This window comes from Schistocerca gregaria, chromosome 4 (assembly GCF_023897955.1).
Source record: "Schistocerca gregaria isolate iqSchGreg1 chromosome 4, iqSchGreg1.2, whole genome shotgun sequence".
Lineage (NCBI taxonomy): Eukaryota > Metazoa > Arthropoda > Insecta > Orthoptera > Acrididae > Schistocerca > Schistocerca gregaria.
In genome coordinates this window covers 669,075,612-669,090,029 of record NC_064923.1, presented here as the reverse complement: position 1 = coordinate 669,090,029, position 14,418 = coordinate 669,075,612, and the positions used below count along the sequence as shown (strand labels likewise).

Below are 14,418 nucleotides of genomic sequence, written 5' to 3'. Positions count from 1 at the left end.
TCTGACCAGAGGGTGGTGGTTTCCTTGCCACCAGATTTGCCCTCTAATTTGCAAGATGACGCAATGATTGTGGTTAAAGTCTTGTGTCCTGTCCAGTTTGTTTCCTCGGATTTTAGGGAGAGGATTTTAATGTGCTGCTGAGTGACTGGCTCACCCAGGTTTTAGGTAAGAGGTCCGCCAGTCACGATTACCTACTTGTTTCACTTCGATTTCTGTTCTTTTTTCCTTGTGTTTCCTTTCCTTTTTTAGTGCGTTTCTTCTCTTCGTGTTTTGCCTCTGTATGTGAGGATTTGGAACTGTGTCAGGTCTGTGTCTTTTAGCTGTTCTCCCAGGTCGGTGTTCGCCTTCGTCCCTTCACCGCATGTGTTCCTGTTTCTATGCGTTTGGGCGCTGATGACCACGCTGTTTAGCGCCCGTAAACCTCAAACAACACACACACTCCAGCATCTTGGACCAGAATGCCACATCCTGTGGGATGTAAGCAGCAATCTGGAGGGGGTTGGGAAGGAGGAGGCGAACGCTGTGTGATGGAATTCAGGGGCTAGACTGCCAACAGATGCTGTGTCAGGAGGTTGTTGGGCAGGGAGGTGGGGAAGAAAAGGAAAGGAGAGGGAAAGATGGGCAGATGCATTGAAAGAGGGCTACAAATAAACAGGGTGGTAAATGAGAATGAGGAGGAGATGATGGGACAGAGGGGGTGGAAACTGTTGGGTGGAGGGTGTAATAACAGCATGTTACCACAGGTTGAGGTCTGGTAATTATGATCCAGTTGTTCTCAGTAAATGTCCTGCATTCACAGTATATCTAAGTTAGCTCTTCAAAATGAATGACCCTGTGAATACTCTACCAGACACACAAAAGTGCCTTTTTGATGTGTAAACCTGGCTTTGCTGTACTTAAACAATTAGTGGCAATTCATTCAGAGTCAACCACCACACTTTGCATTTTGCATTATCATAGAGGATCTATTTGTCATCTGCATTGATCAAACAATCAAAAAAAGCTTCTTTATTGTGCCGCTGAAGCAGTAAATTGGATGTGGTGGATTGGTTAGCTTTCTTTGTTTTTACTGATCTGCTGCAAATGTTATTGGATGATTGGCCAAGGTTCTCTCAGAGTGTTTGACAGTTCCTTGATTGTCTGACATGGGTTCGCTTCCACTTTTGCCCGTAACATGCCATTGTCTAAAGCTATTGACCTTTCTGATCAGTATGAATCAGAAAAATCAAAATTACCCAATTTGAACATGGAAAACCATCTGTGACATTTACCAATGCCTAGCACACTTGGTTAAACATCACAAATGTATCTGGTAGCAACTGTTATGCTACTATCCTTGGAGAGCTCAGAAAGTGTATGATGCTGGATATACATCTCTTCTGCTATTTGGCTGCTCATTTCACCATAAATTGCAAAAAAAGTGTAAGTTTTAATTATTTATAAATAAACAAGTCATTCTAACTTAAAATGTCTTTGGCATGACTTTGAAGTATACAATGATCTGATAAATGATAAACTAATATCATCATACACAGAAATGACATTTCATTTGTGAAATTGAAGTTCTCATGAATACCTTAGTAGAGGTTGGTCATCCTGTGTTAGAAGATCAGATGGAAATGATCACAGTGTCAATTTTGGCAGATGGGACAACAAAAGAGGTGAATTAATGTCAGTTGTTACATCATAACATGGTTTTGAGGAGTTAAGGAATGTTGGCCATTAATGGAAGATCAACAAGATAGGAAGAATAATATCAATACAGAAAATAAGAATAGTGGAAGGAAAAAAAAGGGTACTGAGAAAGAGGAATCAATGAAGGCAGCAAAATAAATTATTTGTAGAAGTGTCTGATGGGTGCTTGCAACATGTCCCCCCCCCCCCCCCCCCCTTTCCCTACTTCCCCGTGTGTATGTGTGCTTGTGTGTTCTTGTTGCGTTGTTGTTGTCTTTGAACACTGCCCCTCTCACTTTTTTAATTTTCATTTGATATTTTGTTTTATTTACTTTTGTTCTGAATGAATGAAAGTGATCATTTATTTGCTCTGCTGTTTTTTCCTCGTCTCGTCCTTTGTAGTTTGACTGAATACCATGTTTCTGTGTTTCATTTGTACCATCCAACTGATTTTTATTTGTGACATCGGAGAATCCTGTTTTGTATAAATTATTGGTATTTTGGTTTAACTCATATTTTAATTGGAGAGATCTCCTAGTTCTGTTATATGCGTTTAACAAGAAAACTTTTATTTTATCCATTTCTTACACAGGTATTGGTATCTTTTTGCCTTCAGGTTTGTGTGGTAACTGGATTGAAATAGCATATGGAACAAGTTCAGGAACAGTGCGTGTTATCGTTCAGCACCCAGAAACTGTAGGACATGGGCCCCAGCTTTTCCAGACATTCACAGTTCATCAGAGTCCTGTCACAAAGGTATGCAATTTTTCAGATTTTTTTTTCCTTAGTGATCACCTAAATATTCCTGTTAGATGACTTATGATAATGGAATTATTCTCCCCTCCTTTCTTTCAGGTCACACTGTCAGAGAAATTTTTAGTATCTGTGTGCAGTGAGTATAACCATGTTCGTACCTGGAGTGTAACTCGATTTAGAGGAATGCTTTCCACCCAGCCTGGCTCCACACCTGTTGCCTCATTTAAAATTGTTTCATTGGATGAAGTGGAACCAAATATCAGTTATGCAGCAGGAAATGACTGTGGTATGTGTCTCTCAGTTTTTGCTAGTGTTTGTGTTATATTTTGATTGCACGTTATCAGGTAACAGATAAGCTTTTCCTGCAACTGTCAACTACATTTGAAAATTTAGTTGCCCATCGTATGAATTATGTATTATATCAGTTATGCATTACATACCATAGGTTTATGTGCATTTGATGTTGTAAAAACTTTAATTTGTGCCTTGCGCAAGCTGCTACTAGGACATATTAATGGAATTTTTCTGTCAGGCTGATCCAGCAGACTCATTACCATTGAATGTTTTTCTGCTAAGTAGCATTACATTATATTGTAACACATGAACCACAGTCTGCATATCTCCTCATAAATTTTTCTCAGGGTTATAGAATGAAGCAAAAGATGAATGTTTTCTGGTTGTAATTTTTTTCCAAGGAAGACAGTATTTCAAAATATGAATTATGAGCAAAACATTACTTTTAGAAATCCTTATGAAGAGAAACCCCCCCATTAACAACATCTCTATTTTAGGCCATCAGTCTCTTGTCTGATTTGACACTGTACTGTACCTTTCACTGTCTTGCATTAGCCTTTTCCCGTCTATGTAATTATTACACCCAACAGCCTCTATAATATGTTTTGCATATTCTAGTCTTCGTCCACCTCTGCTGTTTGCTGTTTCCCCTTCTACTGTTCTTTCCATTGCCAGGTTAACTATTCTTGAATGCTGAGCAGAAGTCCCTCTAACTGTCCCTTCTTCAGGTAAGTTGACTTTCCAGGTTTCCATTTTCACGTATTGTTTTTAATACTGCTTATTTTGTACTTTATCTGTCCACTACATTTCTAATATTCTTAGATAGCTACATTTCTAATATTTTTGGATAGCACTGCCTTTGAAATTCTTTTAGCTTCTTCATCTCTAAATTTCTGATGGTTCACTTTTCACTTCCAAATGCTGCTGTGCTCTAAATGCACACTTTCAGGAACTGGTTCTTCAACTCCAAATCAATATCTGGTATCAGTGAAGCTCTTTTGTTGAAGAAAGTCTTCTTTACCTGCATCAGTTTATTTTTGAATCTTCCTCACTTTGGCCACCCTGTGTAAACTCACTTCATAGATAGTAGATTCATTAACTTCGTCCACTTTGTGTTGGCCACTATTTTGATGTTATTCTCCTTTATGCTACTCGTCATCAGTCCCCTTGACTTTTATTTCTGTTGCAAAGTTTTCTTTCGCTTACTTCTTTTATGTGTTTGTTCTCCTGCCGCCCCTTGGCAAATAAATTTTCTTATCTATCCAATTACAATATTTTGTTATTTCTTTGAATTAAAAGTTTAACACAGTGGTTATAAGCTGCAACCCTATCTTAAATCACTGTAACATGAACTTGTCTTCCTTTGCCTTCCATTTTTATTATTCCCGCTTAAAAATAATACTGCAAATTATTTGTTTCTCTCCATACTTTAGTATTCTAAGAATGGTAAACATCTAATATGATATGACATTTGAAAGTGGCAGTGACCTCAAATAAATGTATGAATGTAAGTTAATGTAGAACCACAGAGAATAGTGAAGTGTTGTGTCTTGAACAAAACACCTCCAGAATAGTCTCATACGTAATTGCAATTTGATTTAATATCGAAACACTACTAACTAGTAATGGAATAGTATCTTACCCATGTATAACTATGATGAAAAGTTGTTTTAATTACAGTATCATATGTTATTTAAGTAAGTAGCATAGAAACAAATTATGTATGGAAACTGTACAGAACAGTGCTGGCTCATGACTTAGCCACAAATTGACTAGAGGACTGTTCATACTAGAAGATATTGGACAGTGTTGTTTTGCGGTAAAAGTTTGTATAAAAATGGTCGTGCGGCTGTAAGTGTAGATGACTTCCCCCACTTGGTGCAGCTAAAATGTGAGACTATTGAGGTAGTCACAAACATCTAAAATAGTGTTGTTACAGGATAAGATTCATGGAAAATGCTCATTTGGCTGTAAATGTAGGGGATTTTCTCACTCATTGTGGCTAAAACTTAAGGCACACTAAGGTAGCCACAAATTGAAGAGCATCTAAAGCATTCTGTGTAGATTGTTGTTGTTGTGGTCTTCAGTCCTGAGACTGGTTTGATGCAGCTCTCCATGCTACTCTATCCTGTGCAAGCTTCTTCATCCCCCAGTACCTACTGCAACCTACATCCTTCTGAATCTGCTTAGTGTATTCATCTCTTGGTCTCCCTCTATGATTTTTACCCTCCACACTGCCCTCCAATACTAAATTGGTGATCCCTTGATGCCTCAGAACATGTCCTACCAACCGATCCCTTCTTCTGGTCAAGTTGTGCCACAAACTTCTCTTCTCCCTAATCCTATTCAATACTTCCTCATTAGTTATGTGATCCACCCATCTAATCTTCAGCATTCTTCTGTAGCAGCACATTTCGAAAGCTTCTATTCTCTTCTTGTCCAAATTATTTATCATCATCCATGTTTCACTTCCATACATGGCTACACTCCATACAAATACTTTCAGAAACGACTTCCTGACACTTAAATCTATACTCGATGTTAACAAATTTCTCTTCTTCAGACACTTTACTTGCCATTGCCAGTCTACATTTTATATCCTCTCTACTTCGACCATCATCAGTTATTTTGCTCCCCAAATAGCAAAACTCCTTTACTCCCTTAAGTGTCTCATTTCATAATCTAATTCCCTCAGCATCACCCGACTTAGTTTGACTACATTCCATGATCCTCGTTTTGCTGTTGTTGATGTTCATCTTATATCCTCCTTTCAAGACACTGCCCATTCCGTTCAAATGCTCTTCCAAGTCCTTTGCTGTCTCTGACAGAATTACAATGTCATTGGCGAACCTCAAAGATTTTATTTCTTCTCCATGGATTTTAATACCGACTTCGAATTTTTTTTATGTTTCCTTCACTGCTTGCTCAATATACAGATTGAATAACATCAGGGAGAGACTACAACCCTGAGACACTCCCTTCCCAACCACTGCTTCCCTTTCATGTCTCTCGACTCTTATAACTGCCATCTGGTTTCTGTACAAATTGTAAATAGCCTTTCGCTCCCTGTATTTTACCCCTACCACCTTCATAATTTGAAAGAGAGTATTACAGTCAAAGTTGTCAAAAGCTTTTTCTAAGTCTACAAATGCTAGAAATGTAGGTTTGCCCTTCCTTAATCTAGCTTCTAATATAATTCGTAGGGTCAGTATTGCCTCACGTGTTCCAACATTTCTACGGAATCCAAACTGATCTTCCCCAACGTCGGCTTCTACTAGTTTTTCCATTCGTCTGTAAAGAATTCGCATTAGTATTTTGCATCCGTCACTTATTAAACTGATAGTTCAGTAATTATCACATCTGTCAACACCTGCTTTCTTTGGGATTGGAATTATTATATTCTTCTTGAAGTCTGAGGGTATTTCGCCTGTCTCATACGTCTTGCTCACCAGATGGTAGAGTTTTGTCAGGACTAGCTCTCCCAAGGCTGTCAGTAGTTCCAATGGAATGTTGTCTACTCCGGGGGCCTTGTTTCTACTCAGGTCTTTCAGTGCTCTGTCAAACTCTTCACGCAGTATCGTATCTCCCATTTCATCTTCATCTACATCCTCTTCCATTTCCATAATATTGACCTCAAGTACATAGCCCTTGTATAGACCCTCTATACACTCCTTCACCTTTCTGCTTTCCCTCCTTTGCTTAGAACTGGGTTTCCATCTGAGCTCTTGATGTTCATACAAGTGGTTCTCTTATCTCCAAAGGTCTCTTTAATTTTCCTGTAGGCAGTATCTATCTTACCCCTAGTGAGATAAGCCTCTACATCCTTACATTTTTTCTCTAGCCATTCCTGCTTAGCCATTTTGCAATTCCTGTCGATCTCATTTTTGAGTTGTTTGTATTCCTTTTTGCCTGCTTCATTTACTGCATTTTTATATTTTCTCCTTTCATTAATTAAATTCAATATTTCTTCTGTTACCCAAGGATTTCTACTAACCCTTGTCTTTTTACCTACTTGATCCTCTCCTGCCTCCACTACTTCATCCCTCAGAGCTACCCATTCTTCTTCTACTGTATTTCTTTCCCCCATTCCTGTCAATTGTTCCCTTATGCTCTCTCTGAAACTCTGTACAACCTCTGGTTCTTTCAGTTTATCCAGGTCCCATCTCCTTAAATTCCCACCTTTTTGCAGTTTCTTCAGTTTTAATCTACAGGCCATAACAAATAGATTGTGGTCAGAGTCCACATCTGCCCCTGGAAATGTCTTACAATTTAAAACCTGGTTCCTAAATCTCTGTCTTACCATTATATAATCTATCTGGAACCTGTGAGTATCTCGAGGCTTCTTCCATGTATACAGCCTTCTTTTCTGATTCTCGAACCAAGTGTTAGCTATGATTAAGTTATGCTCTGTGCAAATTTCTACCAGGCGGCTTCCTATTTCATTTCTTAGCCCCAATCCATATTCACCTACTACGTTTCCTTCTCTGCCTTTTCCTACTACCGAATTCCAGTCACCCATGACTATTAAATTTTTGTCACCCTTCACTATCTGAATAATTTCTTTTATTTCATCATACATTTCTTCAATTTCCTCATCATCTGCAGAACTAGTTGGCATATAAACTTGTACTACTGTAGAAGGTGTGGGCTTCGGATCTATCTTGGCCACAATAATGTGTTCTCTGTGCTGTTTGTAGTAGCTTACCCACATTCCTATTTTTCTATTCATTATTAAACCTACTCCTGCATTACCCCTATTTGATTTTGTGTTTATAACCCTGTAGTCACCTGACCAGAAGTCTTGTTCCTCCTGCCACCGAACTTCACTGATTCCCACTATATCTAACTTTAACCTATCCATTTCCATTTTTAAATTTTCTAACCTACCTGCCCCATTAAGGGATCTGACATTCCACTCTCCAATCCGTAGAACACCAGTTTTCTTTCTCCTGATAACGACATCCTCTTGAGTAGTCCCCTCCCGGAGATCCGATTGGGGGACTATTTTACCTCCATAATATTTTACCCAAGAGGACACCAGCATCAGTTAATCATACAGTAAAGCTGCATGCCCTCGGGACAAATTATGGCTGTAGTTTCCCCTTGCTTTCAGCCGTTCGCAGTACCAGCACAGCAAGGCCGTTTTGGTTATTGTTACAAGGCCAGATCAGTCAATTATCCATACTGTTGCCCTTGCAACTACTGAAAAGGCTGCTGCCCCTCTTCAGGAACCACATGTTTCTCTGGCCTCTCAACAGATACCCCTCCGTTGTGGTTGTACCGCTGTATCGCTGAGGCACGCAAGCCTCCCCACCAGTGGCAAGGCCCATGGTTCATGGGGGTTCATGTAGATTAAAACCTTAAAAATAAATTAACACTCTCGTTATTGTGTCATTAGTTATTTTAACTTTAATTTATGCCTAAGAATCAAGGACTTATTGTTATAGTGTATAAACTGTTGATGAAATGAGCTGTGCAACATAGTGTGTGATGTAACAGTTGACGTCACTGGCTGGCATGCAACAGGTCTATCACCCACAATTATTTTTCATTTAATATTGATCATTTCTGGGAAGTTCTTATGTCCATAATGTTTGTATAATCTGGAATTTCAATATTTGCATAAATAGCGCCATTCTCCATCTAGGAGTTCAATTCTGTTATGGCTCTACGTTGCTGTTCATAATAAACAATCTTCAAGTTCTAAATATTGTACTCCATTGACAACCCTGTTTTTGGGTTTGGACTTGATTCTTATGACATAACATTGTTTGTTGGAGGTGCCAGATACCTCAAAATATCTACATCGGCATGGTTCCAACTAGACAACATAAGATCCATCACCTACAGGGACAAAACTGGGGAATTGGAATATAAGGTGTACATAGTTCCCATGGTCTATTCACTCAGAGATCAGTGGATTCCAAAACAGCAGCAAGTTAGCTGGATTTCAAACATCTTTCAGTGTTTACTGGACATACTGCTCAGGACCTGAAACAATGGCTGAAAGGATTTGACCGAGTCATCAGATACAACAGATGGGATGACATGATGTATTTGGCAGATACATACTTAGCCCAACAGTGGTTCAAGAGCAAAAAAGAGAAGCTCAACAACTGGAATAGATTCCCGGCCAAACTGAAGGAAACATTAGCCAACAATCAGCAGCAAATGCACTGAGTGGAAGAAAAGGTGTCATCATCACAGGGAGATGACACATTCTTACATACAACATGTTTTGACCTTAAGGCACATTGTAAATTCAGATATGACAGAAGCTGACAAAATCTCATATGTGATGAAGGGTGTCACAGTGAATATGTACCAAGCTCTTCTGGTAAAGGATACCACAACAGAGGAATTCATTGGCTGATGCCAGTGCTTTGAGGAAATGCAACAGAAAAGAGTTTGACAAAAGAGGTATGATCAACTCCCAAATATATTTCCTGTGGCAGTTGATGAAAGGCCACATCTCTCATACGCCACGTTGTAAGGGAAGAGAAACTGTAGTTTATGACAACCAGAATTGTTGGACCCAGTAAGCAAGAGATAGTAGCCATGAGTGCTGTCCCCATACATCAGGAGGTAAGAGACACTGTTGAAGAAAGTGTGTATTGATCTTCAGTGTCAGTTTCTGTCACCAGTCAAACACACCAAGAAGAACAGAACTGGCAAACTAGGACCTATGCCACAGTCATCAGAGGACAACCCAAACATGATAAACACAGGTACAACCAACTCCTCTACTATCACGCTCTGCAGAGGAACAAAAATTTGAAGCTTGTTCATTGATAGTGCACTAGAGTGCTTGGAGGGAACAAAGTATTTCTTATCTGTGGACTTGAATCCAGGTCACTGACAAATTGAGGTTGACAAAGCTGACTGGGAAAAAAACTACCTTCACATAACTCCTGACGGCTCCTGTGTGTTCATAGTTACACCATAGGTACTATGTAACACACCAGCCATCTTCAAGGGTATGATGGAAAACCTGCTTTGACACCTTAAATGGAGGATGTATGTTTGCTGTCTGGATGATCTTGTCATTGTTTGAAAGACATTTGGAAAACATTTAAGTCACCTGACAGTCGCTTGAAGTGTGTTCAGACTGCATGTACCGACTTGAATATGAAAAAGTGCCTTTCCACCACCCAAGGAAAAAAATATCTTAGGGCACCTACTGAATGATGATGAAGTCCATCCCGATCCACAGAATATAAGAGCAGTCACATATTTTCTGACTTCTTAGCACATTTGTATGTGAGAAGTTTTCTTGGGGTGTGCTCCTAATACCAACAGTTCATAAATGATTGCTCTACTGAAGCACATTCCTTGCAAGAATTGCTGCAGGGGATGCAGATTTTTATGAAATGAGGTGTAAGAAAGATCTTACCTTGTACTTGAGGATTGCCAACATCCTCTCCAGTCCTAGAATTGTATGTTGAGAATTATGGGACAGAACTTAACACCTACACTAGCAGTTATGTGATAGATGCAGTTATTTTATAAATCCAGGAAGATGCTGAAAATGAAAAGGTGATAGTGTATGCTTCCGGAATACCATACAAATCTGAGAGGAAATGCTTTACAACTGAGAAAGAGATCCTTGCAGTTATTTGGGTCAGCAACAAATTCTGTACTTATTTATTTGGCAAACCATTTACTGTTTTGCTGGATCACCATTCTCTCTGCTGGCTGACTAGCCTTAAGGGTCTGTTAGATCAACTGGTGAGATGGGGACTGAGGCTCCAGGAGTATGATACCATAGAGTTACACAAAAGTGGACAGTGACTGCGTTTCAAAGAATCCAGTAGATGGAAGTTCAGTCGTCATTGCATTAAATGACATTGCTGCTGAACAGAGGGAAGATCCAGCATTGCTGTAAACCACAGAGGCCTTGAAGATTGAGGAACTGGCCAATGGAGAATTCCAGTTAATAAGTAGAACATTATATAAAAGGAACTATGATCTGATGAGGCAGAAATGGTTAGTCATCATCCCAGCTCATCTACGACCTGCTATCATGAAATTTTTCCACATCACTCCAACTTCCGATTGCCTGAAATTTGTGAAGACTGTAGACAGAATTAGAAGCAGCTATCACTGACCAGGTCTCTACAGATTTGTTAGACACTATGTGAGCCACTGTAAGGAATGCTAGTTATGGAAGCATGTGCCACACTTATCTCTGGGTCATCTGGTACCAATCCCGTCTGCAGCAGCACCTTTTCCACCAGAATGAAATTGACCTCTTGGGGGTGTTTCTGAAGTTGACAAATGGGAATTGATGGTTAATAGTCAGCACTGATTACATCACCCACTACACTGTCACCAAAGCTCTGACAACCGCCAGAGCTCCAGAAATTGCAATCCTTCTGGAAGACTTCATTTTAGAGTACAGAGCATGCTATGTGTAGTCTGATTTAACTAATTGTTAGCAGGCTGCATGGCTCCTGCCATTTATACACCAATGGAGGCCTGGTACTGTTGGCTCCCACTATGTTGCCACCACTGCTGCACAGAGTTGCTCTGCCTAAAGCATTGTGCCAGCCTGTCATCAATGAGCCTTTGTAGGGAAAGATTTGGGCGACTTTCGTCTTCGTGTGCCTTACAATGTGTGATCAAAGTAGTTGAAAGAGGGTTAGACTAAGGCTGCACTCTCCTAAGAACTTTCAAAAAGTGTCAGACATGGTGTGATTATACACAGTCAGTCACATGAATTTGTGTGTTCCATGAGGGACTATTTTGAGAGAGAGAGGGGGGGGGGGGGGGGGGGGGGCATGCAGGAGCATCTCTATTTTCTTTGGATAAAGTGCTGGAGTGAACTACAAGTGCTTTACAAATTTGCAAATGATCAGTGATAAGAATCTGCAAGGATAAATTTGTGAAAGAAGAATCAGGCGCATCTTCTATGAGTAAGTTGGAGACACCTGGGAAGAAGAAGTGCCTCGAGAAGAGGGCCACAAATCTCAACACTTTACAGGAAGATGTTATTTGTATTATTCAAGGAAGGAGTGTCTGGCACTCAAAAAGCTACATGCTACCCTTGTAGTGGCAGACCTATTTCAGGGTAGTAAATTGTCCTTGTTATGACTCGTGGAAAAATTGGGATTCCACTATGAATCCATTTCAGGTCAAAAGTTGTGAATGGAAAAACAAGATATTGCAGTTTGGCAATGCCACTTAGAGAATTAGTAGGCACAAATTTTAATGATATTGGTTGGCTTGATGAAACATGGATGAATGTGGGACAGATTAAAAAAAGGCTTAACCGACAATAATTGTAGCACTTGCCAGAAATTCAAAAGGTTTTATTTCTAATTGTCTGCTGTTATTCACTTCAAACATGACCTCCAACTACAGCAAAGAGATGAAGCACGATACTTTTGTGAAATGGTTTGAAGACACTTTGCTTCAAAACTAAAATGCTCATATTGCCTTGCTGCCATTGCCACTTCAATTCCATAGAACTGATGTGGGCTCATGTTAAACATTATATTGCTGCAGAAAATAAACAATTTACACTGACTTCAGTGAAACAGCTGTTGAAGGATGCAGTTGAGAAAGTGACACCAGAAGACTGGGAAAAGATAGTGAATCATGTGAAAGGAGTAATACAGGAACATGGAACAATTAAAGTGTATTGCAACAGTGCATTGAAGACTTGATAGTATCTGTCACTACAGCAGTGACACTTAATAGCTCCACTGACTCTGCCTCTGAATTAAGCGGTGTCTTTCCATTGTCTGACCAGTATATAGTTTATAGTGTACTTCAGTAAAGATCTTATGTCCATTAAATCTTGTTTTTGTGACTTTATTATGATCAGTTCTCTTTTCTGTCATGAGACTAAGGAAGACTGTTTAGCCACCTCCCATCAGTAACTTAGACTGCATTTTAAATATATTTCATTTTGTGTAGACACCAAGATGTTTTTTACATTTACATCTATATGCTGCAGACCACCATGAGGTTCATGGTAGAGGGTATGTCCCATTGTACCACTTATTAGGATTTCTCCCTGTTCCTTTCACATATGGAGTGCAGGAAGAATGATTGTTTGAATGCCTCTGTGCTTGCAGTAATTATTCTAATTTCATCCACACGATCCCTATGTGAGTGATATGTAGAGGGTTGTTGTATATTTCTAGCGTAATCATTTAAAGCCGGTTGTTCAAATTTCTTTGATAGACTTTAACAAGCTGAGAAACACTAAAGAGGTCTATGTTGTCTGTGAATTTGAGATTTTGTACTTCATTTTTATGGAAGATAGAGGCTTTAAAGTGGTTTTTTATCCCTGCAAGAGCGATATGCTGTGGCAGGTGCCTGCAGACTGTACTTGACATGACGATGCCACAACTTTGGGGCTCAAATGTCAAGTGACTACTATTTTAAATCAGACTGTAATGATATCTGATCATGGAAAAGTTTTCCAATTGAAACTAGATTCAGAGATAATTTATTGATGTGACGTCATATACAGAATGACAACTGCCTACCACCCACCGACACATGGTCTGACAGAACCCTTTAATAAGACACTGCCAGATGTGCTCTCAATGAACCTTGCTTTTTAACAAAAACATTGGGATACAATATTCTATGCCTTGACTTTAGCATACAACATAACAAAACAAGACCATGTAGCCTTCACACCATTATTTCTGTTCCTTGGTAATGAGGCCAAAATATTAATATATACACTTCTAATGGTTTGCAACAAAAGCAGTGCAAAACTTCACACTTCTCTTACTACAGTTGATTTACTTGCAACTTTTAGCTGATCCTCTTCTCTGGACGTGCAGCTGCGTCGATCTCCCCAACTTCTTCTCCAAAGAAATAATGCTGGTTAGAGGAACCAAGAAAAAATACTATCTCTCTCACTTGAAATACACTCCTGGAAATTGAAATAAGAACACCATGAATTCATTGTCCCAGGAAGGGGAAACTTTATTGACACATTCCTGGGGTCAGATACATCACATGATCACACTGACAGAACCACAGGCACATAGACACAGGCAACAGAGCATGCACAATGTCGGCACTAGTACAGTGTATATCCACCTTTAGCAGCAATGCAGGCTGCTATTCTCCCATGGAGACGATCGTAGAGATGCTGGATGTAGTCCTGTGGAACGGCTTGCATGCCATTTCCACCTGGCGCCTCAGTTGGACCAGCGTTCGTGCTGGACGTGCAGACCGCGTGAGACGACGCTTCATCCAGTCCCAAACATGCTCAATGGGGGACAGATCCGGAGATCTTGCTGGCCAGGGTAGTTGACTTACACCTTCTAGAGCACGTTGGGTGGCACGGGATACATGCGGACGTGCATTGTCCTGTTGGAACAGCAAGTTCCCTTGCCGGTCTAGGAATGGTAGAACGATGGGTTAGATGACAGTTTGGATGTACCGTGCACTATTCAGTGTCCCCTCGACGATCACCATAGGTGTACGGCCAGTGTAGGAGATCGCTCCCCACACCACGATGCCGGGTGTTGGCCCTGTGTGCCTCGGTTGTATGCAGTCCTGATTGTGGCGCTCACCTGCACGGCACCAAACACACATACGACCATCATTGGCACCAAGGCAGAAGCGACTCTCATCGCTGAAGACGACATGTCTCCATTCGTCACTCCATTCACGCCTGTCGGGACACCACTGGAGGCGGGCTGCACGATGTTGGGGCGTGAG

The 14,418-nt window shown here is 40.2% G+C and overlaps 1 protein-coding gene across 1 annotated transcript in view; it reads left to right on the top strand.

Annotated features, from left to right (window-relative positions):
- LOC126268191 (BTB/POZ domain-containing protein KCTD3) overlaps positions 1-14,418 on the top strand; it is a 225,565-nt gene that overhangs the window by 175,129 nt on the left and 36,018 nt on the right. The window contains exons 8-9 of the mRNA XM_049973801.1: positions 2,291-2,430; positions 2,530-2,716. Coding sequence (XP_049829758.1) covers positions 2,291-2,430; positions 2,530-2,716 — 327 coding nt within the window. The remainder of the gene's footprint in view (positions 1-2,290; positions 2,431-2,529; positions 2,717-14,418) is intronic.